Source organism: Gallinula chloropus (genome assembly GCF_964237585.1).
Source record: "Gallinula chloropus genome assembly, chromosome: Z".
NCBI lineage: Eukaryota > Metazoa > Chordata > Aves > Gruiformes > Rallidae > Gallinula > Gallinula chloropus.
In genome coordinates, this window is record NC_140089.1 from 88,197,975 (window position 1) to 88,224,900 (window position 26,926).

Consider the following 26,926-nt stretch of genomic DNA (forward strand, 5'->3'; position numbering starts at 1 on the left):
CAGTATGGAAAAGTGAGGTTTGAAAAGCTAAAGCTGGTTTTCAGTTCCTCTTTAAACACTCCAGCTGTGTTACTGTGCTGGTTCAGCCCCAGGCAGCGCCTGAGCACCAGGACCCCCACGCTCACCCCAGCCAGGAGAGGAGAAACAAAGCCCCCCAGTTTGTTTTGAGGGGTCACTGACACAGCACAGCGAGAGGGGAACAACAGCAGAGCCCGTGGCACAATACACACACGGTGGTAACACCTCACTCACCCGAAGACCGGCCTGTGGGTTGGGGACTGGCCTGTTGGAGAGCAGCGTAGGGGAGAGGGACCTGGGGGGACAGCAGGGTGACCATGACCAGCAGTGTGTCCTCATGGCCAAGAAGGCCAATGGCATCCTGGGATGAGTTGGAAGGGGGGTGGTTAGTAGGTCAAGAGAGGTCCTTCTCCTCCTCTGCTCTGCCCTGGTGAGACCAACACCTGGAATATTGGGTCCAGTTCTGGGCCGCTCAGTTCAAGAAGGACATGGAACTCCTGGAAGAGCCCAGCACAGGGACACCAAGGTGATGGAGGGAGTGGAACCCCTTCCTTGTGAGGAGGGGCTGAGGGAGCTGGGCCTCTTTAGCTTGGAGGAGACTGAGGGGTGACCTTACTAATGTTTATAAAGATGTAAAGGGTGAGAGTCAGGAGGATGGAGCCAGGCTCTGCTCAGGGATGGCAGCGATAGGACAAGGGGCAGTGGGTACAAGCTCTGTCACAAGAAGTTCCATAAGGAGCTTTTTCCATATGGAAAAACTTTTTCACTAGGAGGGTGTGTGGTGATTTGACCCTGGCTGGAGGCCAGACGCCCACCAAAGCTGCTCTGTCACTGCCCTTTTCAGCTGGGCAGGGGAGAAAATAGATCTTGAGAGGCTCAGGAGTGGAGATAAGGACAGGGAGAGATCATTCCACAGTCAGTGTCACGGGCACAACAGGCTCAGCTTGGAATAAAAAACCCCATCTAAGTTATGACCCTGCACACACACAGTGACACCAGAGTCAGACAGTGAGAAGTAAAACTGAATCTTAAAGCACCTTCCCCCACCCCTCCCTTCTTCCCAGACTTCATTTTACCCAGGGTTTCTCTCCCTTCTTCCCCTCCAGGTGTCACAGGGGGAGACAGGGATGGGGTTTCCAGCCAGTTCCTCATGACTTGGTTTCCTTCTTAGGTGAGGGGGGCCATTCCTCACCCCCTTCCCCTGCTGCACCATGGGGTCCCACCCACAGCAGACAGTTCTCCACCAACTTCTCCAACCTGAGTCCTTTCCCATGGGGCTTCAGCTCTTCCCCAGCTGCCCCAGGGTGGGTCCTTCCATGGGGTGCAGCCCCTCAGCCCCAGACTGCTCCAGTCTGGTCCCACACAGGGTCACAAGCCCCCCAGCAAACGTGCTCCAGCGTGGGGCCTCTCTCCCTCACTCATCTCTGTCTCTCTCCCCATGGGCTGCAGGTCCTGCCAGGGTCTTGCTCCAAGGTGGGTCCCAGCATCTCCTGCATGTCTCCCCCTGCTCCAGCCTGGGGCCTCTCCACGGGCTGCAGGGGGGGTCTGGGCCTTTCCCATGGGCTGTGGGGGGACACCCGCTCCACCATGGGTTTCTCCAGGGGCTCAGGGGCATCTTTCTTTCCCCCCTTCCCTGCCCCTGGGGCCTGCACAGTCTCTCCCCCCTTCTCCCTCCCTTCTCTGGGGCACAGAGCGGCCGCTTGCGGTTGTTTCTCCTCAGGGTGACTCCCAGAGGCGCTGTGACCGTCGCTGATGGGCTGGGCCTTGGTCAGCAGCGACTGCGGCCTGGAGCCGGCTGGGGTTTGCTCTGTGGGGCCTGGGGGCAGCTCCTGGCTGCTCCTTGCAGAAGCCGCCCCTGCAGCCCCCTCCTCCAGCAGAACACCACCACGACAGGGTGACAGAGAAGCTGGTACAGGCTGCCCAGAGGGATTGTGGAGTCTCCTTCTCTGGAGACATTCAAACCCACCTGGACACTGTCCTGTGTGACCTAATTGAAGTGATCCTGTTTCTTCTAACTCAAATCATTCTGTGGTTCTGTGATCCTGTGATCTTCCTTTCCATGACCCCACCGGAGACCGAGCTCAGCACAGCCCCTCTGAAATCCAACAGCAAACTGGATCAGGTCTGTTTTTGCCAGGATGGGACAACCAACAGGAAAGTTGTTATCGCCACATTCTGCAACCCAGTGCAGAGCCGGGTTCAGCCCAGTCCAGGCTCTCTTCACCACACAAATCCCTGCCTGCCTTCCCTGCACCTTTAGCTGGTTTTCAGAAGCACAAGGCTCTGCTGATGGGAACAGAGACATGTTTTCATGGCCTGTGCTGTCACCAAATTCACTTTGCCCTCCCTGCGGCTGCTCGGGCCTCGCATTTCAGGGGTTCAGGCACGCTGCTGCCTCTCCAAACCCACCTGGGAGCTGCATTCCCATTATTCATGGCCTGGACGTGGTGCCAAACCCAAAATCCAGGGCAGCACTGGATGAACAGAGACACTCAGCCCTGAGCTATCACCCTGGCATGCAGACACACGCGATGGAAGCCTTTCAGCCCCAGTTCTTCGTCAAGTCCCACCTTAAAAGTCCCAGCAGTAGAAAAATAAACAAGCAAAAACCCACATGGAATGCAACACTTATTTGCTGTAACTTTTCCCGGGGTGCTCCTCACCCCCTTCCTCCCCTGTTTCAGAAATTACTTGGAAAACACATCTACCCTGGGTGTGTTTAACAGAGGGGAGATGAGGTGCTCAGGGATCTGGTTTAGCTCAGGACAGGAACGGTTGGACTCGATGAGCTTAAAGGTCTTTTCCAACCTGGTGATGCTGTGATTTTACGAGCTACAGGGGAGCGCTGCCTGCCTCCCAGGATGGGATGGGACAGGCAGATTGGGCGGGACGGGGCGGGCCCGGGGGCGGCCCCATTTGGTACTTAAACCCCGTCGCTGCTCATCCATCCTGTCGCTGTCTTCTGAGCCTTGCATCATGGACTGCGGCGTGATCACCTCCAAAACCGTGCTGCTGCTGCTGAGCCTCGGCTTCTGGGTACTGTGACGGGATACTGGGACGCAGGGGAGGGAATGGGATGGAAGGGGGGATGTGGTTTCGGGCCCCCTGCGTCTCACGTAGGGGGGTTGTGGTGTTGGGGGGGATGGAAGGCGCTGGCAGAGGGAGGTGGTGCTGCGGTATGTGACCGTGTCATGGTTAATGGGGGTTTCATGAGCTCGTTGCTAAGTTAGTTTACCTCAGTGCAAGTCGCTCATGTGCTTCTGTGGGAAACCCTGACATGGAGCCTCAAGGGACAGGGGGATTTGTGGGGTGGGGGTTAAGCTTCTGGGGGGGTGGGGGGAGGGAAAGGTGGGTGTTTTGTTTGTTTTGGGTTTTTTAAAAGTGTGTTTTTAATGTCGTAGGGGGCTTTAATGTTGTTTTTTTAAAGAAACGTCGTTAAAGCCATCTACAAGTTAATTTTGTGTCTGGAAACACATGGAGCTGTTTGGCAGCAGTGGATGGGGTGGGGGTGGTGGGGGTTGGAGGGAACATGGTGCCAGTGCTGCCCTCACAGTCTGGTGTGAGGAGTATTTGGGGAAGGAAAACAGCTGAGAACTTTGCTTCAATTATGCCTGGCTACAATCACACCTTCCCAAATTACTTCCTCAATAATTACTTCCAGGCAATCAGAAATTGAGGGTGGGGTTGTGGACTTTTTAGCCTTAACCCCTTCTGGGGTTGGTGGGCTTGGCTGCCTCGTGACAGTGGGGCAGGGAGTAGGTGCTGGGAAGAGACTGTGCTTGTTCTGGTAACCAGTCTTGAGGTTTTCCCCTGTGTGGGGAAGTTTGTGTAACGCCCATCATCATCATCATGGGCTAGGATCTTGAGTGCTGCCCCTGGAGAAGGGACCCAGTTAAACCTCACTTGTGTCAGTAGCGTGGCTGGGGTGTTCACGTTGTCTTTGAAGCCTCTGTGTGGAGGAAACATGTTAAAAATACCCCAGGAAATACTGCTTGAATCAAACACTGAGGTCTCATGGGGTGCTGCACCCTGTTTTGCACATATGTGACTTGCTGGGGGTTGTAGCAAGGAGCTCATCCTGCTTCAGTCCCCTGCCTCCTGTGTGGGGCTCAGCACCACTTCTTGCTGCTCGTGCCAGCAGCCTGAGCAGCACAGGAGGTTGTGTTCACTGCTGCACATCCAGCAACCTGACCTCACCCTGCACACTTCTTCTGTGATTATTTCTTTTCCTAAATACATGCAGAGAAACATTGGAGCACGCTGCTGTTGGCATGGGGAAACTCCCTGAGCTTTGGCTCAGCTGTGCCTCATAATAGCATCATGTCTTGGCTTTTAAAAAAACTCAAGTAACAGCCCTATGCCATCCCAGAAGTGTCTCTGGTAACTCTGCTTGTGCTGTAGGGGAGCCCTGTAATCGTGTCTGAAGCATCCAGATCCATGGGCAATGGGACTGCAACCCTTCTTGCTGTCTGTAGCCTCTGAATTTGGGGTGATCCAGACCCACCCCTTTGTTGGTTGAGGTTTTTTTTCCATCCAGGAAGAGCAGTGCTGTCCCAAAGCCCGTGGCATTTAGATGCTGCCTCTGTGTTCTGGTGTGGTGATTCAATGAAATGTCATCATGCTGCATAGACTGATGTAGGTGCAGCTTAAGAGACAATTAAAGTAACTTTAATATAAGAATTTTCATGGTTTTAAGAACAGATTAGTTCAGGAGAAAAGAGCTGTAACTGTGTAAACTGCTTGTGAGAGCAGCTGCAGAACTGCACCATAACAATGCAAAGGAAACAGCTTTGAAGGTAAAGTGAGAATTGGTGTGTTTTTAGGAATAATTAGTTTTGAAGATAAAGAAGTGAGAATTGGTGTGTTTTTAGGAACAGATTAGTTTGGGATGTTAGCAGAGTCTGGCTGTAATCACAGGAGCTGTTTGATGAAAGCAGCTCCAAACTCAGCCATACCAGTGTAACAGCCTTGAAGCTGGAGGAGGCAGGAGACAGGGGAGTGATAAACAATGAGACTGAGGACCAATGAAGACACAGAGTGTATCTTGTGTTCAGCAAAATCTGACTAGTTGGTGCAGGTGTTGGGAGCCCAGATAAGCATGGAGAGGAGCCGTGGGGAGCGTGAGGAGGGCGTTCAGCCTTCATCCCTGGGGGTCACCGAGAGACCCCTGGGTGTCACTGAGCACGTGGGGGATTCACATCAGTGACTTCTCAGAAATCATTGGCATAGCCCAGCCTTTTCTTGGGAATGATAATGAATCTGTAGGGTTAATCTGTATCAGTAGGAGAAGTTTGGCTCTAATGGGCACACACATATGGAGAGATGGATCCCCTGTGTGCCCAGAGCTGCAATAAAGGATCCCTGCTTCAGGGGCACCAAGGCCAGGGAGTCTGGATTCTGGCTTTGAGGCATCAGTGGTAATCACACTCCTGCAGCAGAACCTGGAATTCAGGTTTGAGATGGGTGGGGGAAGGAAGAACTTACTCCTTTGTGTTCCTTCAGAAGGCTTCTGACAGTTGGGGCTCCACAAGTACAAGGCTCCAGACCATTATCAAGACATCAGGCTCACAAGGAGCGTTAGATTCCTGTATCTGCAGGGCAGATCGTGCTGGGGCATCACACCCTGCAAGTCTTGCCCAGCTTGGCTGTGATTAATGGAAAACAATTCACCACCTGCACGTTCAGCAGCTGGGGCAGTACTGGTGCTCTGACAGAGGTCAGGGCTTTGACATGTCCTAAAAAGGAAGCAAATCCTTTTTTAGACCTCTGGTGGTCATAATTGTGCAGGAGTAAAGACAGATTCTTCCAGAGTGCCAAACAGGGGGTTCCTAAATAAGGTGAAAAAGCAGCTTTGCTCTTACCCACCGAGCTCAGCATCTTATCTGCAGGTCACTCAGCTGGGGGTGGGGGAGTGGGACTGGGGGTGGGGAGGGTGTACCTGTGTGTAAGCCCCAAAAACAAGGCATTTTAACGAGGTGGTTACCAAGGGTGGTGCTTCAAGCTGTGGGTCATCTGCCCACCTCCAATTAAGCTTTTTAGCACCTAGTAATTAGGTCCAAGCTGTGGTTAGCTTGGCAAATGGGTGTTGGCCTCTTCTAGGTGAAGATGGGATGTTGGTAACCTAGAAGAGGGAGAGGAAGGATTGGAAGAGACTCTAGTGCTAACTTTATGAGGGGACATGGCTGGGTGGGATGTGACGATGCTCCTGGAGGGGCCAGAGGAGTAGTGCTGGGGTTCATCTGCTGGTCACAGGGGAGAAACTGGGAATCTTAAAACCAGCTGGAAGTTCCGTGCTCTGGTGTTTCTGTATAACACCCTCCCAGGCTGGCTTTCTTCTAACCCCCCTTCTTTAATCCCAGAGCTGTCCTGCTAAATTCAGCCATCAGCCCTTTGCCCCCATTCACCTTCTCCTTCAGCTTCTCACTGAAGAGACCTGCCCTTCTCCAGAGGGTTTGGCATCTACCAGCTCTCCTGGTCCCTTCACCAGGAAAAGCTGCAGTGAAAATCCTCTTTGCCTTGGTTTCCCACTTGTTTTTCTCAGAGGTGGGTACATCCACTGCCTCACCTTGCTTCACCAACAGAATAAAGATAAATTATTCCCTGGATGGTTTTTAGCATGACCAATGGATTTGAAAGAGCAGAATCTGTTGGGAGCAACGTGACTGTCCAGGAAGCCCAGGAGAGTGATCCCGGTGCCGGTCCCTGGCAAGGTGTGCTCTACCTGTGAGAGATGAAGCCAGGATCAGGTTTTCCCAACCGATCCCTGGCTCCCTCTGTGACCCCACATGCTCAGGATGAGTTTTAACTGATTATAGGAGCTTTATTAAGGAGATCCTTGTGCTGGTCAGAGCATACTGGAGTAACTGTTTGGCCAGTGCCCTTGGTACATTCAAGACCAAATCTACATGGTTTTAGTCTTAACAGCAGTGTGATGTGTGAGGGTGTGTTGGAAGCTCAAGCAATCACAGTGTTGCTGTGGTATCACTTTTAAACAATTTTGAATATTTGGGAGGGATAAATGTATCCATAAAGAAAAAAAAAAGACAAAAGGGGAAAAAGAAAAAAAGAAAGGATAGTCCTGCATCTGTGAATGGTTTGGAGCCTCTCACGCTGCTGCTGGGTGGTTTGGGAAGTCTTCAAAGAGAAATCAGGTGCTTAAAATAAATTAAAAACCCCAATTAGAGGGAGTTTTAACTCATGGATGTAAGCTGTGGTGGTTTGACCCTGGCTGGAGGCCAGACACCAAAGTTGGTCTATCACTGCCCTTTTCAGCTGGGCAGGGGAGAAAATATAGCAGAGGTTATTCTGGAGGTTATTTCTGATGACAGAAACACGTCTGCTTTTAAGGATGGAGGCATCCTCCAAAGAGTCATCAGATCTGGTGAGTGTCAGGAGCCCTGAGACCTGTTTCTCACCTCTCCCCCATTGGTTAACAGATCCTTAGTTCTGCCTGTAGCTGCCTGCTGTGCATGATGGGGGGAGGACAGGCAGCTCCCCTGGGTTTTAACGCTGTACATGATGCTCGACAGCAGGATGGAAGAGCTGTGGAAGCTCTCCTTCCCGGGTCAGGGGGGTGATGCTGGTGGGCTGTGGGGTCAGCCTGACTCACGGTGTCCCACGGTGGGACAAGCTGCTTCAGCAGGAGCTTTGGGTTGTTGCTGGGGGTGGTTTCTGCTCATGTCTCAGTGGTGGGACACTGGCCCCGCGTGAGGAGCTCTGGGTGTGAAGCGGAAGCCGTGGGTTTGTTTCTCACTGAGCTGTGAACTGAACTGAGCGTGTGTGTGTGTGTGTTGGGGAGGAAACAGCCATGTGGCCCAGAGCTGTTGCGCTGTGAACTTGTTAACTGAACGTGTGTGTGTGTGTGTTGAGGGGGGAAACAGCCACGTGAGCCAGAGCTGTCACCCTCTAGAGAGCCGTGCCAGGGCTTCGTGCTGCGTTTGGGCTGTGATCCACTTGTAGCACGCCTTGGAAGGGCAGAGCTCTTCCCTATTTTAACCCACTCAGCCCCCACATCAGGGAGCAGAAGGGTAGCTGGCTTCCAGGAGCACGTGCTTTGCTGCACAGACACAATTAGCACTGAGATGTTGGGTGCTGTGTGGGCGGGAAAGGGGAAGCGCTCACACTGCAAGAAACGTCACCCCTTCCCTCCTGCTGCTGGGGAAGAACCATCCCCTGGCAGCCCCTCAGGCTGTGAACAGGCACCAGCTGCTGGATGCACAGGGTGGGCCTGGATGTGAATGCACTTTGGTGGCTCTCACAGTTTGAAACCACAGGTGTGATGATGGCAAGATGCCTCAGGTGATAACAGCTGTTCAGGGGCCCCCACCTACCCTCCTGCAAGAACTTCAGAGCTTGAGGACACTGTCCTGGGGGAGGGGGGACAGAAAGCAGCTCTTGTGTGTGTGAGCTGGGTGTTTCCTCCTTTCTCCCCAAAGGCAATGTGCTGCCAAGCTGTGTTTGGTTCCCTGTGGAGCTGGCAGGATCCCTCTGCAGCAGAGGAATCCCAACCTGTGCTTTTCCTCACAGGAACAGGCACAGAGCAGCCACGTGCCCCCACTGCTCATGTTGCCCCTTGCAGCTGGTGGCTAGCAGCATTTCAGGACAGGTTATAGAGGCGTCTGCCTGGCTACCAGCTTTGAGAAGCTGCCCCAGGTTTTAGGGTTAGCTCCACTGCAGTTCAGGTGCACTTTGCTGGTTCAGCTGGTAACCTGTGAGATGGATGTTGCAGGATCTGCTGGCTGAGCCAGGACCAGCAGCCTGGGTCATTCTGAAAGCAAACACTGACCTAGAGAGTCTTCTGTGCCTGAAATAGCTCCACAGTGGCTGATCAATCCATCCACGCTCACCTGAAGCTGTACACGTGGCAAGTGCTTGCCCTGCAGCTTGTGTCTGCGTTTGGGGAGAATAAGAGCAGAAAGGGTGCTGCTGCTTTCCCCTCACAGCAGTCCTCACGGTGCCCTCAGAGGTGTGGGATTAGCAGGAGCATGCTGACCCTGAGGCAGGTGTTTCTGTTTCATGAGGCAGGGGATTTGGGGCAGGATTCCTTTCACTGCTCTGCAAAGCCTTTCCTGGCGAGTCCACAAGGACATCCCACTGATTAATCCTCATAGGATGGATTCCAGGCTTTTAGGGTGGCAGGGGAAAGAACCCCAAAGATAGGCTTGGGGAGCAGGAGGCATGCTCGGACACCTCTAAGGAGGGCACTCATTTTGATTTAACTTGAAAGCAAACCCATCAAACTCATTAAAATCCATGCTGCTCTCTTCAGCAGGTGGGTTTTCAGCATGTATGTACTGGAAGTGGATGGGGTTTGGTTTGGGTTTGGTTGGGTGTGGGGTTTTTTTTCTCTGAAAGGGAGCCACATGTTTTCAAAGCCTTGTGGCTACTGCTTTCTTTTTGAGGAAGAAAAGGAAGAAGCAAACTCTTCCCACCATAGCCAGTGAGCAGCCCCACGGTGCTTTGAAGGCAAGCTGAAACATGGCCTGTAGCTGCACATCCTGGCTGAGTATTCAGATGTAAGAGTCTCCCATGGAATTGTTTAAGTAGGCTCAGGACAGTTCAGTCAGCTGGGTCCCACCTCTGTACCTCAAATGGGGAGGCTGGTGTGGAGGTTTTGAACCTGTGGCTGACAACAACTGGCAGGAGATCAGTGGTGGGGCTCTCCTGAGGGTGTGGGTGCTGCTGGCAGTCAAGGATGGCTTGGGAGGGGCTCACAGCTTTGGTGGGTTTTGCTCCAATCCAAAGCCAATGTGCTGAGTTCAGTGTTTTTTAGAGAGAGTGGTGAGGGGCTGGAAGGGGCTGCCCAGAGAGGGGGTGGGTGCCCCATCCCTGGAGGTGTTCAAGGCCAGGTTGTCTGGGGCCCTGGGCAACCTGGTGTAGCTCCAGGCCTGGAGGTTGGTGTCCCTGCCTGTGGCAGGGTGATGGAGCTGTGTGACCCTTGGGGTCCCTTCCGACCCAGACCAGTCTGTGGTCCTATGATTCTATGAAATCATTGCTTTTAGACCTGGAGAGCCTGAGGGAACACAGGGAGTGTATGTGCTAGCTTTTTAAAATGCTTTTTTCCTACCACAAGTAAAGCAGGGAAAGACTGGAAGTGATGGGCTTCCAAGGTCTGGAGGGCTTAAGGAGCTGTATGGTACCAAGGAGCAGAGCAGATCCATGTGTGTCCTGGAAAGCAGCCTGGCAGAAAAGGCCCTGGGTGTCCTGGTGGGCACCAAGCTGACCATGAGCCAGCAATGTGCCCCTGACACAAGAAGATGGAGGGAGCTGGTCCTTCCCCTTTCCTCAGTGCTGCTGAGGCCATGTCTGGAGCGCTGGATCCAGTACTGCCTACCCAGTAGGATAAAGACCAATATACTGGAGAGAGAGAGAGGGATGAAGATGATGGTAGGACCAGAACATCTCTCCCGTGAGGAAAGGCTGGGAGAGCTGGGACTATTAACCCTGGAGAAGGCTTGGGGGAGTCATACTGATGTGCATGAAGGGAGGGTGACTAGATGGTGGAACCAGGCTCTTCTCAGTGGTGCCCAGTGACAGGACCAACAGCAGTGGGCACAGACTGAAACACAGGCAGTTCTCTCTGAACATGAGGAAGTGTTTTATCCTTGTGAGGGTGACTGAGCACTGCCACAGGCTGCCCAGAAGAGAGTGGGGAGTATCCATCCTTAGCAAAGCCATCCAGGCATGAGTTTTAAACCTGGGCAGGAGAATGGGGAGGAATCTGTGCAAGCAGGATGTGTAGTGCTGGGCTCGGGTTGCCCTGATTGCTGGGGAGAGCCAGCTCTTCCTCAGGCCAAGGGAGACTGTGGAGCTGGCCTGGGGAGCTGCAGGGTCTGTGTGGAGCTTTAAACAGGAATTGTGAAGTTGTTAAAGGGAGCATGAAATGGAGGTGGCTTTTGTGGAAATGTCCAGTGCCTCTGTTTGCCCCTGGAGTCACTGGGAAACCTGTTGACTCCATGGAAATAGAGTAATGAAGCAGCTGGGGAGGAGTTGAGAATCTGCTGGCAAAGGGGAAGAACAAAACTGGTAGTACAGTAAAGCAATGAGAGAGTCTGAAAGAGTAATTCCCCTTGCTATGCATGCTGGCTGGTGGGCAATAAATGAAATTATTGATGGAGGAAATGGTGTGCAAGACCTCTTAAGCCATGGATTTAGTCAAAGTAAATAAAACCCCCTTTTTAATTAAAAAAGGGAAGAGGAGTGTCTTCTGTGTTAAGGAGGGGGTATGGAGCAATATTGAGACCAGTGCTGCTGTGCCAAGACACCAGTGGAAAATAAAAGTTGTTTTCAAGCCTTAAAATTAACTAGAGCACCTTGTTGAGCTGATTGTCTAATGAAGAACAAGATGGGAACACCTCAAAACACACTTCTATGGGTAGTGGTAGTATTTATGGTAGAGTGTTTGTTTTCTGCAGCAAGCTTGCAAGATAAACATTATTTACCATATATTCCTTCTGTTAAAAAGTTAAAAGCAAGGGACAAAGTTGAATCAAGTTTGGTGCTGTGGTAGACATTAGTGCTGGCCTTAGGAGAGCTCTGTCTGGTGTGGGAGAAATGTCTGGTTTTAGGTCTCCTAAAAACAGGTCTCCCTGGACAGGGCAGCAGATAGATACTGAGAGGCTCAGGAGTGGAGATAAGGACAGGGAGAGATCATTCCACAGTCAGTGTCACGGGCACAACAGGCTCAGCATGGAATAAAGGACAGAAAACTCTCTGACTGATGGCCCTGCCCTGCACCCCCAGTGACACCAGAGTCGGGTGATGGGAAGTGTGGCCAGAGCTTAAAGCCCCTTCCCCCACCTCTCCCTTCTACCCAGGCTCAACTTTACCCAGGATTCTGCTCCCTTCTTCCCCCCCACTGTTGCATGGGGACTGGGGTGAGGTCAGTTCCTCAGGAGTTGTTTCCTTCTTAGCTGGGATGGGGGGGCCATTCCTCACCCCCTTCCCCTGCTGCACCGTGGGGTCCCACCCACAGCAGACAGTCCTCCACCAACTTCTCCAACCTGAGGCCTTTCCCACGGGGCTTCAGCTCTTCCCCAGCTGCCCCAGGGTGGGTCCTTCCATGGGGTGCAGCCCCTCAGCCCCAGACTGCTCCAGCCTGGTCCCACACAGGGTCACAAGGCTGACAGGGTCTTGCTCCAAGGTGGGTCCCAGCATCTCCTGTGCGTCTCCCCCTGCTCCAGCCTGGGGCCTCTGGTGGGCTCAGACTTGGTCAGCAGCGACTCCGTCCTGGAGCCGGCTGGGGTTTGCTCTGTGGGGCCTGGGGGCAGCTCCTGGCTGCTCCTTGCAGAAGCCACCCCTGCAGCCCCCTCCTCCCCCAGACCCCAGACATGCAAATCCACAGCACCTGTTCTCAGAGCTTTGTTAATCCACATTTAACTGACCAGCCTTCTGGTAAATTAACTTCTCACACAATCCCACTCTGTTCCACATTAACAGATCAAATTATCACATCAACGGTGTGAAATTGGCAGATGCTGAGAAACTACCAAAAAACAAAACCCCAAACCAAACCCCAAAGAAAACCACAAAACCTTCAAACAACAGAAGTTAATTTCCTAGCCAGTATCTTGGCTCCTTTACTGTATTCTCTCTAGGTCTGCCAGGAAGAGAAGAGAAGCCTATGCTGATATATGCAAACACAAACCTCTGTTCCCAACCATCTTGTAAGGTCAAATTATTAACACAAAGAATGGAAGGTACAAAAATGTCTATTCTGATTGATTGGCAGATGCAAATTTTTTGGGTTTTTTTTCATTTTCTTTTGCAGAGCATTTGTGTAGAGGGAAGTTTGAGGGGGCCCTTTCTGTGGCTGTGAAGTGTTGTAAAGCATTTGAATGGCCAGAAGCCTCTGCAGAAGCATAGGGCTTATGGTCATCAGCAGAAAGAGAATTCCTCTTTTGATGGTGGGACACATGGTTAAAATCTTGCTGTATTTTTAAAAGAAATACATACAGCTACTGTCTTCTGCCAGCTGTCCTGCATCAGTCAGGCAGCCTGGGCTCCTCAGAGCCATCACAGTTAGGGAGAGGTTCTGTGCTGAGAGGGGGGTTGGGTCCTGGCACAGGCTCCCCAGGGAAGGGGTCACAGCCCCGAGCTGGGCTGAGGGCAAGAAGCATCTGGATGATGCTCTCAGTGCTGGGCCTGTGTGGAGCCAGGAGTTGGGCTCAGTGGTCCTGATGGGTCCCTTCCAGCTCAGGAGATCCTGGGATTCTATGATCTAGTCCATCCCCTTCTGTTTCATGGGTGAGATTGAATGTTCATGGTGCTGTGCATGCATTATGTGGCTGGAGAGAGTTCCAGCTCATTATATATGCTCCAGCACTACTGTATACCTGCCTCACCAGCTCAACCAGCTGGGATAAGTATGGGAGAGGTGAGTAACCCTGCCCAGGTCCTGCCAAAACATCAGCCCAGGGAAACCTGGTTGTTACAGCCTTGCTTGCTTTTCACTGAACACCAACAAGGAGTTTGTTGTTCACATTCAAATCGTGTAAGATCTCTGCTCTCTGTCAGAGGCACAGTTGAACACCTCCCCATCCCTGGGGGTGTTCAAGGCCAGGTTGGCTGGGGCCCTGGGCAACCTTGTGTAGCTCCAGGCCTGGAGGTTGGTGGCCCTGCCTGTGGCAGGGGGGTTGGAGCCATGTGACCCTTGGGGTCCCTCCCAACCCAGGCCAGTTTGTGTTTCTGTGATTCTATGACATGAAAAAGCAATTTATTCTGGCCTTAGGTCCTTGATCAACATGAGCTGTGGTGGGTGAGGCAGCAGGGAAGGCTGCAGCTTTGTTGCTCAGCTGTGAAAAGGGGCTTTCTTGCAAAATTTCCACTTACCTCATCTCTTCAGTTTGCCTTGTCAGCATTGTAAAGGGATACCAGTGGTGTTTCCTGGAGAACTGGGGAGTCAGCCAGGGATGTTTGCAGGAGGGAAAGGAGTCAGGTTGGGATGTTGTTGCTGGCAGACTGCAGCAGAGCCTTCCTGTGGTCCAGGTGAACTGGTTCTCCCATGGCAGCCTTGGATCACGGCTTGGCTGCCTGCAGCAGGGTCTGTGCCAGCTGTGCTGGGCCAGTCCTCCTCCGTGCATCGTGTGATCCTGTTCTCACTGAATTCTTCTGGGACCTGGAGTAAAATAAGTCTTAGAGAACAGTAGCAATTTCTAGTGTGAATTTCTTGGAACCCTCCTGGCAACCTGGCATAGTTGTGTTAGAGAAGGTGTTCAACTAATCACGAAGAAGGAAGTATTTGCTTCCTTTCTCCCCAAAGTAATTGGCCTTTGTGAAAGGTGTTTTGTCTCTTTCCCACGAGACCCAACAGAAACCTGTTTCACCAGCCATGCTTTGTGCTTCAGGTCTGTCTTCACCAGTACAAGGACCATTTCTTCTTCTAGAGAAGTCTCAGATCTAGGTGTGGGCTGAAGATTTTTCAGTGTTGGGGGGCGGAGGGGGGGAGGGGGGATGTCTCCACCAGATTCTAAACTTGCCTGAAGTACTAGGAAGGAGTAAGGGGAGAACTCGGGGGATTTATGTTCTGAGAGATTTTTTTTTTACTTCCCACCTTTTAAGTTCAGCTCTGGGACTTACCTGCAAAAATAAAACGGGGGACAGGCAGTTACCTGAAATGTCTTCTGCTCCTCAGTGACCCTGCTCTTCAGGTTTCAGAATTTTCACTCTGAGTTAAAATCTATGGGTGAAGTTGTGGCTGGTTTTCAGTTCGTTGGGGAAATCTGAACTTCCTTTAAGTAAGGTTTTTTTACTCAAAGTCCTTCATTTTTAACCACGTTATGCTTCCCCTTTTCTGCTTGGAAGGAGAAGTCTGGAAACTGTAAATGGACCTTTTGCAGGTCATGTTTTGACTCTGATCACAAGCCAGACAATCCTAAATGTTGCATTAAAACCTGCTGTGGTACTACCAGTCTGTATTTGCATTGATAAAGTTTGGACAGGGTCCTCCTTGAACCCAGTACTGGAATCTCAGATGTTGGCTTACTGTCGTGGAGCTTTGCTAGTCCCACCTTTAAAGGACTTCTGTGAAGTGGCTTCATGGTGTATTTTTGACTCTGTGGCAGCAGCAAAGGTTTTTCTTAGCATTTCCTGTGTGTGCTTCCTTTGCACTGTCTTGAGCATGCTGAAAATAGGTAAAAAAATTGGGTGTGAAGTGTAGAGGGGAGATGAAACACGTGTCTCTTGTCTAAATCGCTTGCAGATGTAGAATAAAAATATTGGGGAGGGGTGTTCTTTAGTGCAAAACATCCTATAGGAAGATTAAATCCTGATGTAGCTGGTCTGTAGACTGTCCATAGAAGTATAGAACTGCTTACAAGGGCTGGGGCTAGAGGCAGGCAGCAGAGCAGGGCTCCACGCTCTCTGACTGTGACCAATGATTAACTTTGCTCGTTAACTTTTACACATCAGCTGAGTCACGAGGTGTTCTCATTGTGCAGGTTGACCTCACAGCTCAATGTGGAGGCCTCATTTACTTGCCAAAAGCATGTTTTATGCCTTTTTGTACCCTGGCTGTTTAGTCTGTGCTGCCTTTCCCGTGGTAAAGTCACCTGTGCTCTATTTCCCCAGGGACTGCCTGCCTCCATCAGCCTTTCTGAGGGTCCTGTTTGCAGTCCTGGTTTGCTGTGGGGACTCAGCACTTGGTGGCAACTCTGGTGGGACATCCCAATCTGAGTGCTGAGTCATCCCAAAGGTGGCTGGCCTCAGGAGAAATGTTCTCATTGGGCACAGTAGATTCACAGGCTGCATTAGGTTGGAAAGGACCTTTAGAGACGATCCAGTCCCACCCCCTCCAGTGATCAGGGACATCTTCACTAGAGCAGGTTGCTCAGAGCCCCATCAGGCCTGACCTTGAATGTCTCCAGAGATGTCTCCATTGTGTCTCTGGGCAACCTGTGCCAGTGTCTCACCACCCTCAGAATGAAGACTTTTCCTCATATCCAAGCTAAATCTCCCCTTTTCTAGTTTAAAACCATCACCCCTTGTCTTGTCACTCGATGCCCTTGGGAACAGTTCTTCCCAGCTTTCCTATAGGCACCTTTCAGGGATTGGAAGGATGCCATGAGGTCCCCCTGCAGCCTTCTCTTCAGGCTGAACAAGCCCAACTCCCTTAGCGTGTCTTCATAGGAGAAGAACCAAGGGCTGGAGCCCTTGGACCATTTTTGTAGCCTCTGGATGTGCTCCAGGAGGTCCATGTCTTCTGAGGCCTCCAAAGCTGGACACAGTATTCCTGGTGAGGTCTCAGCAGAGCAAAGGGGCAGAATCCCCTCTCTTGATCTGCTGGCCACACTCCTGGTGATGCAGCCCAGGATGCGGTTGGCAGATGCACACTGGTGTCTCATATCCGGCTTTTCACCCACAAGTACCCCAAGTCCTTCTCAGGCCAGGTTCAAGCACCTGGTTTAAATGTGCATGAGGGGGAAGCTTTGTGTTGCCAGTGACCAGCTGAAATTTCCCCAAATCAATAAGAAACCAGAATCCCACACCCACGTTTACCAGAGAAGTTCCCAAACCCAGCAACAACACAGTCAGGGGCGACAGTCAGGATGGGGTGACTGTAAGAGCACCTGTGGCATTACTCATGTGATACACTTTGTCATGTGCAAGTAGAGAGGAGTTTTTAAGTCAGCCCAGAGCATCATGCTGTTCCTGCTGTAGTCACTTGGGTGTCTTCTGCAGCTTCCGTGGGAGCAGAGGCCAAACTAAGAGTCCTCTGAGGAGCTGAATGACCTTTCTGAGCGGGTCCTGGCTCAGCTGAACAGAGCATTTCTGTGGCTAGGTGGTTTGTGCACCCCCTGTTTTGAATCTGTGTTGTTTTTGCTGCATTTGGGGGCCAACGTGGCCAATCACAGTGCTGAGTAATCCTAGAAAATACTAAAAATAGTGGATTTGTTGAGCAAATCCCATCATCCTGTTTTCTCCTTGAAGAACAGTTAGCCTGGGAGCATTGCTTCCTTCTCCATATCTGCCCTGACCCAGATGCTGCTGTTCCAGAATGGAGGGTAGGGGTACAGGCCACACACATCCAGCTCTCCAGCCCAGAAATATGGGATGCATGTTTAGAGTCCTTCTGTTTGTGCAGCTGAGGGAAAGGCTCAGTGTTCCCAGCTCCACCTCTGGTGGTGTTACACCTCCAGGGATATTTCCTGTCCCACTTTCAGTGCAAGGCTGCTGTGTCACAGGAAGAACAGGCAAAGTGAGAAGGCAGTGGCATTCCATGAGCTGAGGTAGTGGTGTCATCCTTTCCCTGCCACCCTAAAAAGGGGGTGGGAGGAAGAAGCCCTGGTCACTGTACACCTACAGACAGGGAAATAAGAGCTTTTCCTTAATGAGAGGAAAAGTTTAAGGAAGTTTTAGGAATACCTTTAATCACTAAGGGGGGACCTTATTAATGTTTATAAATATCTTAAGTATGGGACACAGGGGGAAATGGGCAGCCCCTTGTCAGTGGGCTGGGGGGACAGGACAAGGGGTGATGGCTGAGAGTTGGAGCACAGGGAGTTCCACACCAATCTGGGGAAGAATTTCTTCCCAGTGAGGGTGAGGGAGCCCTGGGCCAGGCTGCCCAGGGGGTGTGGAGTCTCCTTCTCTGGAGAGATTCCAGCCCCATCTGGATGTGTCCCTGTGTGGCCTGTCCTAGGGACCCTTGTTTGGCAGGGGGGTTGGACCTGATGGGCTCTGGAGGTCCCTTCCAACCCCTGTGATCCTGTGATTAGTACCACCTGAAAGTCCAATGCTTGTGGAGAAGGAAAAAACCCTGCAGTTGGTGAGCCTGTTCTTTTCCTGATATCTCACTTTCACAGAATCACTGAACGTTAGGGGTTGGAAGGGACCCCAAAGGATCAACCAGTCCAACCCCCTGCCAGAGCAGGATCACCTAGAGTAGCTTGTGCAGGAACATGTCCAGGTGTCTTCCAAATGTCTCCAGAGGAGACTGCACAATCTCTCTGGCAACCTTCTATGCTCCAGCTTGCACCCTCTGCCCCTTGTCCTATCACTGGAATTAACTGAGCAGAGCCTGGCTCTGTCCTCCTGGCATTCACCCTTTACATCTTTATAGACAGTGATGAGCTCACCCCTCAGTCTCTTCTCCAGGCTAAAGAGGCCCAGCTCCCTCAGCCTCTCCTCACAAGGAAAGGGTTCCACTCCCTCCATCACCTTGGTGTCCCTGTGCTGGGCTCTTTCAAGGAATTCTATGTCCTTCTTGAGCTGAGGGGCCTAGAACTGGACCCAGTATTCCAGGTGGGGTCTGCCCAGGGCAGAGTAGAGGGGGAGATGGGCCTCTTTTGACCTACTAACCATCCCTTCTAATACACCCCAAGATACCATTGTCTTTCTTAGCCACAGAAGGACAGTGCTGGTCATAGTCGCCCTGCTGTCCCCCAGGACCCCCAGGTCCCTCTCCCCTACACTGCTCTCCAACAGGTCCATCCCCAACCTACACTGGTACCTGGGGTTGTTCTTCCCCAGATGCCAGACCCTACACCTGCCCCTGTTCTATTTCATTAAATTCCTCCCTGCCCAGCTCTCCAGCCTGTCCAGATCTTCCTGGATGGCAGCACAGCCCCCTGGGGTGTCAGACACCCCTCCCAGGGTTGTGTCCTCAGCAACTTGCTGACAGTGTGCTCAGTTCTCTCATCCAGGTCTGTGATGAATATATTGAACAGTACTGGTCCCAGTACCGACCCCTGAGGGACTCCACCAGGTACAGACCTCCAGCCAGACTCTGTCCCATCTTGTAGAGGACCTGCCATACCTGAGCACAAACACAGCAGGATCTTGCCCAACATGTGCTGAATGTCTCTTAGTTTGGTCCCCGTTTCATCACTCGATGCATCTGACCCTGGCAGATTTGAGGAACAGGCCAGGAATGCCAGAGGGATGAGAGCTGTCTGAAATGAATTACCTCCTCTGCACTTGGAGGTAATTGAAGGGCAGGCACCAGACCTGGAAGGTTTTCTTGGAGGGAAGGAGGCAAACAAGGTGAATGAATTAGCAAGCCCTAGCTCGAGTGTGAGGAGTGACTGGTTTAATTAAAACATACAGCACTGGGGGAAGTAATGAACTGCTCAGAAACAGCATGATGAAACCTAGCTGTTGCCTGCTGAAAACAGACAGACTGGTTTTCCTCGAGTTTCTGGAGTGAGTACAGGTGGTGCTGTGTTTTACAGGCAGCATCTTGTGCTGTGGAATTACACAGGGTGGATGAGCCACTGTAACTTGAGAGAGAACATGTTTTTTCTGCCGTTGTTCAGCCTTTCAGTGATGGTTCCAGGGCTGTACCCAGTTCTGCAGCCTTAGGTCTACAGGGATGCTAGTTGGGCAGCTGTCCATAGCGCATTGTATGCTGGCCTCAACTGGCAAAACATTTCTTTGGAGGAGAGTTTATTTTAGAGGATGCAGAAATCTGTGTCCTCCAGGAAAAGTAGGGGTGTGTTTTTCTGTCATTAGGAATGTGTGTCCCTGTCTTCTTGGCTAATGCTGTTGCTATGGTGGAAAGGATGAGCTGTTTTCAAAACAAAAAACCCTAAAACCAGCAACCCAGCCCTGTGGTGATCAACTTTAAAAGTTGTGCCTTGCAAATGCAGCACTGGGTAGGGTGTAGGTGATCGTGGGTAGGCAGTGTGAACTTGGGTCTTCTGCAGAGACACTGGCTGATGCACGTCAACAGGTTCCACTACTTTAGCTCAGCTAAAAGTGATGCTTCATTAGAATCATATCATAGAATCCCAGACTGGGCTGGGTTGGAAGGGACCCCAAGGGTCCCAGAGCTCCAACCCCCCTGCCACAGGCAGGGACACCAACCTCCAGGCCTGGAGCTACACAAGGTTGCCCAGGACCCCAGCCAACCTGGCCTTGAACACCCCCAGGGATGGGGCACCCACCACCTCTCTGGGCAGCCCCTTCCAGCCCCTCACCACTCTCTCTACAAAGAACTTCCCCCCCAATCTCTCATCTCCCCCCTCCCTCCTCCAGCTTCACTCCAGCCCCCTTGTCCTGCCAGTCTCTGCCCTTTAACAAGCTGATTCCCCTCCTGTTCCTGGGGTCCCTTCAGGCACTGGCAGGCTGCAGTGAGGAGCAGTGATTCACGGGAGGTGAATTCTTCACTCCTCTGAAGCTGGAATAGGTAGCTAGTTTCAGGTGCAGCACCTTTTTTTTTTTTCTTCTGGATCTTTCCACGTTGTAGTCATTGCTTATGAATTTGAAAACTCAATTCCACTGTTACATACATTTACTTTCACGGGCAGATGCTTAACGAGTAACTGCTAATTGCGTTTCAGGCGGCAGCAGCAGGTCTCGGCTACGTTGGGGGCTGCATCATTAAGACCTACAAGAGCTATGACAGCTTCGTGCAGGACAAGTACGCTCTCCTGCCAGCTGCCGTCATTATTTCTGTTGCTGTGGTAATGTTCGTCGTCGGGTTGATCGGCTGCTGTTCCACCTACCGAGAGTCTCGATTCGGCCTGCGGCTGGTGAGTTTCTTCGCCTGTCCTCTTTCTCCCCCTGTTGCACGGCCTGGGAGGTGCTGCTCCAGACCTTCACGGGATGCGGGGGACAGAAATAACACTGCGGGAAGCACTCCTCCTTTGTGGGGGGCGGGTTCTGCTGTGAAGCCCTGGCCCATCCTGAGCGAGGTGCATGCTGAAGGGTGAGTTGTGCTGCCTTCCACAGGCTGCAGTCGCGGGGAGATTCATCCACCTGGCTTGTTGGGAGTTGTGTGCAGAGAGCAGCAGGTTTTGAGAAGCAAGGTGATGCTGAGGCAACAGGAGGAGATGTGAATTTCCCAAGCAAGCAAAACAAGATATTTTAATATTATTTCTTTTTCCTGCTGAATTTGGTTCTCTGAATCCTGGAAGTACACTTAGGCTCCCAGAACGATTTGAAAAGCCAGAAGGGTTTTACACTGAGCAACTTGGGGCACCCAACTCGTGCCTCAGATGATGTGAGCTCAGCTGCTGCAGTCTCCTGGTGCATGGCCTCTGTAAGAAGTGTTTCATAGGCCCTTCATGCAGTTGCCATCACGGCAGCGTTCAGGAGACTGTCTGCATTGGCCACAGGTCCTGTGGAACTGCAGTCACAGTCCCAGCCATGCATATTAATCACAGAATCACAGAGCTGTAGGGGTTGGAAGGGAGCTCCAGGGATCATCAGGTCCAACCCCCCTGCCAAAGCAGGGTCCCTAGGACAGGGCACACAGGGAGACATCCAGATGGGGCTGGAATCTCTCCAGAGAAGGAGACTCCACACCCCCTGGGCAGCCTGGCCCAGGGCTCCCTCACTGGGAAGAAGTTCTTCTGCATGTTGGTGCAGAACTCCCTGTGCTCCAACTTGAGCCCATCACCCCTTGTCCTGTCCCCACAGACACTGAGAAGGGGCTGGCTAATTCCCCCTGCATTCCATGCTTCAGATACTTATAGACATTAATTAGATTCCCCCCCTTAGTCTTCTCAAGACTGAACAGCCCCAGCTCACTCAGCCTTTCCTCCCAGGGGAGATGCTACAGGCCCTTCAAGCATCTCTGTCCCTCCTCTGGACTCTCTCCAGGAGATCCCTGGCTGGTTGATCCCAGGGAGCCCAGAACTGGCCACAACACTCCAGGTGGGGCCTGAGCAGGGCAGAGCAGAGGGGGAGGATCCCCTCCTCTCACCTGCTGCCCACACTCCTCCTGATGCCCCCAGGATCCCATTGTCTCTCTCAGCCCCCAGGGCACACTGCTGGCTCATGGCCACCCTGTCACCCACCAGCACCCCCAGGTCCTTCTCCTCAGAGCTCCTCTCCAGCAGGTCACCCCCAGCCTGTCCTGATCCCAGCAGTTATTCCTTCCCAGGTGCCAGACTCTCCACTTGCTTTTGTTGACCCTCACCTGGTTTCTCCCTGCCCAGCTCTCCAGCCTGGCCAGGTCTCTCTGGATGGCAGCGCAGTGTTCCTGCCTGTCAGCCACTCCTCCCATCACCTACTCTGATGTGTGGTCTGGAAACTGTTTTGATTGGAGAGGCATTAACAAATAACAGTGACTCACCGTTACAAATTAATGTGCAAACGAATTCAGATGCTATGGAATTCTTCCTCACAGTCTCTCTCCTTTCATTTCAGTTCTTGGGCATTATCCTGCTTATCTTTATTGCAGAAGTAATCGCTTTTATCCTGGGATTTGTTTATAGGGAAAAGGTAAGCAAAGAATTAGTATCTTGTCCTGGTTTTGGTTAGGATGGAGTGAATTTCTTTTCTAATAGTGGATAGAATGCTGCGTTTGGGAGTTGGGATGGGAGCAGTGCTGATACCACCCTGATGTTACTAGTTGTTCCCAAGCAATCAAGGACTACTTCAATTGTTCATATTTCCCTGCTAACAAGAAGGGAGGGGACACAGCCAGGACAGGTAACCCAAACTGGCTAAAGGGGGTATTCCGTGCCAGTTATGTCATCCTCAGTACAAAAGGGGGGCTGAGGGGGGAGGAGGAGGCAGCTCCAGGATGCACAGTTTTGGGGGTGGTCTGGTTTTGGGGACAGCTCTGAGCTGTGCAGCCTGAGCTGTGTGTGGTTCAGTGAGAAACTGCATCATGTATCACCAGTTTTGTCTATTTGGCTATAGAGTCCTGTTGTTATTGTTATACCCATCTTTCTGCTATTCCACTAAACTATCCTTCTCCCAGCCCACAAGGTTTTAATTCCTTGGTTTGGGTTTTTTTTTTCCCCTTTCCCTTCCCTCTTCCCCCTCCTTCAACTTCCCCACCCCCACACTCCCTTTTAAAGAACAGCTCGTGGTGCTTGGCTCTCAGCTGGGGCAAAACCATGACACATCTCTGTAGTAACCTAAAAGTAAAGAGTAGATCTTGAATTGTTACAGCATTCCAATACACCCAGTGCTCTTGCACTGCAGCCCCTCTCCTCCAGCCTGCAGTACAAGTGGGAATGGGGGTGTAACCATCCAGTACAGTCAGTCGGTCCTTGTCAGGAAGGTGTGAATACCTGAAGTACCCAGCAGGCATCAGAACAACCTCTACAGTGCATTACAAACAGTTGTTGATGCTCAGAAAAGTGGGCTTTTCCACCAGGGGAGAGGCAAGCTTCTGTCCAGGAATATGATGCTGGCCAAGTGCTGCCTCCACTTTATCTAGGACATCACCTGATTTTTATTTTGGTTGCTTTATTCTTTCTTTTTTTAATTCCTCCTGGCTTAGTTGGGGTAGGGATCTTTTGCAGTTTCCAGTAAGTAGAAGTTTTAGCTCTCATCTTTAAAAGGATATGTAAGCTGGTTTTTTTTTTCCTCTCCAAATAGGTGAAAACTGATGTGCAACGCTCGATGCGGTCAGTCTTTCAGAAGTACAATGGGAAAAACTCAGTGTCTACCCTTGTGGATTACTTGCAGGAAAAGGTAAGAGAATATTTACATTGTCCTGAGAATTATTTAGGAAAGAGCAACTTGGTCATGAGCCAGGAATTTAGGCTGGGAAAGGAGGGAAAGAGTATGGTAGTATGCTGGAACCTGGCTCTGCAGCAGCGTTTAGCATCCAGTTCTCCAAGGATGGTGCTCCTTACTTTGCAGAGCTGGCCATTCAGGCTGCAGCAGAGAATCCTGTATCATGAGATAGAAAGATGACAGAAGAGTCTATCCTGCGACCTGTCACTTTAATACTAGAGCTTTCAATGAGAATATACCAGTAAGGAGGCAATTAGGTGTGATCTATTAGATCTACACCTTGTAAATCTGCTGCACGCTGAGGGTGGCCGTTGCCCAGTGTGCCTAAGAGGTGTAACTCATTTGTGTTCAGATATTAGTATATCCCTGTAACTGTTCTGTGTTTGGCAGCTTCGTTGTTGCGGGGTAAAGAACTACACTGACTGGACAACCACACAGTGGTTTAATTCCACTGGTAACAACAGTGTCCCTATGAGCTGCTGCAGGCGAGACATGAAGAACTGCACAGGGCGCCTGGACCAGCCAGAGGAGCTCAATTCACGGGTGAGAAGAACGGGCATGGTTTCATAGCTGGGTCATGATCATTCTTAACCAGCCAGAAAACAGTGAGGAAAGCACTCCAGGTGGGATTTAGGGATGATTTCAGACTGTATTTTCCAGCAGTGTTTTCTCCAAATTCTTTCCTCCCCATGGTTTTTCTTCTCGTGTAATTCTATAAAAGCTCCTAGGTGATGCAAAAGCAGCTGATGGCTGTCAGGCAGAGAAGGACCTGGGGGTGTTGGGTGACCCCACACTGACCATGAGCCAGCAGCGTGGCCAGGAAGGCCGATGGCATCCTGGCTTGTGTCAGACACAGTGTGGCCAGTAGGGCTGGGGAGGGGATTGTGCCCCTGGACTGGGCACTGGGGAGGCTGCAGCTGGAGTGCTGGGTCCAGTTCTGGGCTCCTCAGCATCAGAAGGACATTGAGGTCCTGGAGTGAGTGCAGAGAAGGACAACCAGGCTGGGGAAGGGGCTGGAAGGCAAATCCTATGAGGAGCAGCTGAGGGAGCTGGGGGTGTTGAGCCTGGAGAAGAGGAGGCTGAGGGGAGACCTTCTCCCCACCTCCCCTGCCCTGCCAGGAGGGTGCAGAGAGGTGGGCGATGGTCTCTGCAGCCAGGGGACAGGAGATGGGACAAGGGGCAATGGGCTCAAGCTGCCCCAGGGCAGGGTCAGCCCAGCTGGGAGGGCAAAGTTCTTCCTGGCAGAGTTGTCAGGGCTGGAACAGGCTGCCCAGGGAGGGGGCTGAGTCCCCACCCCTGGGTGTGTTTAACAGAGGGGAGATGAGGTGCTCAGGGATCTGGTTTAGCTCAGGATGGGAATGGTTGGACTCCATGATCCTAAAGGGCTTTTCCAACCTTGTGACTGTGATTCTGTGCCCTAAAGGAGGAAATCCAGTTGTCACTGCAGGCACCATTCTCGTCTGTCTGCTGGTGACAATCCTCCATTTCATGGTGCTACAAAAGCAGTGTGACAAGGATGGAGTGCTAGCTGTAAGCACACAGCTGTTCAAACAGATCTGGGATAGGGGAAGGGAGTTTTCTAGGATTGACTGTGAATCTGGAGAATTCTGGTTCTTCAGTCTGCAGCACCAGCCCATAAGATGACTTTTATAAGTACCATTGCTGGTCTTCCTGGCTCTGAGTTTTGGGCAGTTCTCTAAGTGACATGAGCCAGAGAGGATTCTGAAAAGCAGCAAATGTTGGTGAGTTGCAGATTGTCAGTGCTTCTCCCCAAGGAGGAGGTGAACAGAGCCCTGGGACAGGCTGCTCAAGGCACTGTGTAGTCTCCTTCTCTGGAGAGATTCCAGCCCCATCTGGATGTCTCCCTGTGTGACCTGTCCTAGGGACCCTGCTTTGGCAGGGGGTTGGACCTGATGATCTCTGGAGGTCCCTTCCAACCCCTATGGTTCTGTGATTCTGTGAACAAGACACCAGGTTTGGAAGACAAGAACTGAAGCCTTCATGGTCTGCAGTGCTTGGCTAGGCCCTGCAAGATCCTGCTCTCTTTGAAGGGTCAGGAAATAAAAACACAACTGAAAAGATCCAGCTTTAATTACAGGTTTTGATTTGTTTTCACCCATCTCTTTTGTGACAGGGCTGTGCAGAGAAGCTGGAGTCTGGGCTGCGGAGTGTTTTCAGCTATGCTATGCTTGTAATCTTGGGTTTTGCCATTGTCAAGGTAAACATTTTATCTCTTCCCTTATGGAAAGTAGTATTGTTTGTACTTCGATCCTGAGGCTTTTTCTTCTACCCTGTCCTGTTGGCCTACAGCCCTTTCCTGGCGCTGAAGTAGACACAGTCCTCTGATCCTTCTTTCCTTCCAACTTTTTCCATTTCACCTGCCTGATGTTGAAGAGTTTCACCTCTTGCCTGGAATGTGCTGATCTTGCAAGCTTGCAGTGTTCTTATCAGTCTAAACTAATTTATGGCCTTGTTAACTATCCATTTTCCTCCAGTAAGGAGGTCTAGGAACACAATTCCTGTCCTTTATCAGCCACCTGTTTTCTTTAATAAGGAGGTAACGGGATGGACATTATTCCATCCTCGAGTTCTCGCTCTTTTATCTTCTCCTCGAGATAGTACAAGGCCTTCAGGAGTAATCCCTTTGCTATGGAAAGGAAAAACAAAGACTCCCCTTCTCCTTCACAAGCCATTCCACATATCTAGCTGAGCAACAGTTGCTCTCCATAATTATACTACACACTACATATATAATCGTGATTCTATACCCTCGGATCAATTCCTATACTACACACTACATATATATAATCGTGATTCTATACCCTCGGATCAATTCCTATACTACACACTACATATATATAATCGTGATTCTATACCCTCGGATCAATTCCTATACTACACACTACATATATATAATCGTGATTCTATACCCTCGGATCAATTGCATTAAACCAGCGGGGCTGCTGACAGATTTAAAAGGGAGGAGTTCGACATTCCCATGGCATGTCCTGTTACTATTGGTGATGAGGCCTCCCACCTGTATTTCTCCTGTGACTCTCTCTAAAGATTGCCTTAACATATTCTGCACTAGCTTGATTTGTATAGTTTCCACGTGGGAATATTTTGCAGAACTCATTTTCAGTCCAAAGTAATCTCATGCTTTCGCTGATTATTTTGGTTTTTACACAGTAAGATAACTGGGAATTCATGTCAATGTATAAAGTAATGGGAGGAAAAAATTAAGCTCAAACTATGATTGGAAGTTGATATGGAAAAAAGATCACTTTCAGCTGATGTATTTCCTAAGTGGATTTTAATATGAATGTCCTTAAGCCTAATTAATTTGACTGAAACAAAAAATACAGCAAAATTAAACCTCTTGTGTGTTCTCTCTCTCTTTCAGTTCTTTGGCATGGTGAGTATTTGCGTGCTTACCTGCAGAAGAGAAGACAGTGGGTATCAGCCTCTTTACTCGGGGGCGTTTGCTTAA

General features: G+C 51.1%; 1 protein-coding gene across 1 annotated transcript; it reads left to right on the top strand.

The window, feature by feature from the left end:
- Nucleotides 1-2,994: 2,994 nt before the first annotated feature.
- On the top strand, nt 2,995-26,926 carry LOC311203546 (tetraspanin-36-like; the record flags this gene model as incomplete). Its single annotated transcript, XM_084278281.1, has 7 exons — nt 2,995-3,054; nt 20,298-20,489; nt 22,111-22,185; nt 23,296-23,391; nt 23,827-23,979; nt 25,571-25,654; nt 26,840-26,926. 7 exons carry the CDS (start codon nt 2,995-2,997, stop codon nt 26,924-26,926), a joined length of 747 nt encoding a protein of 248 aa, XP_084134407.1.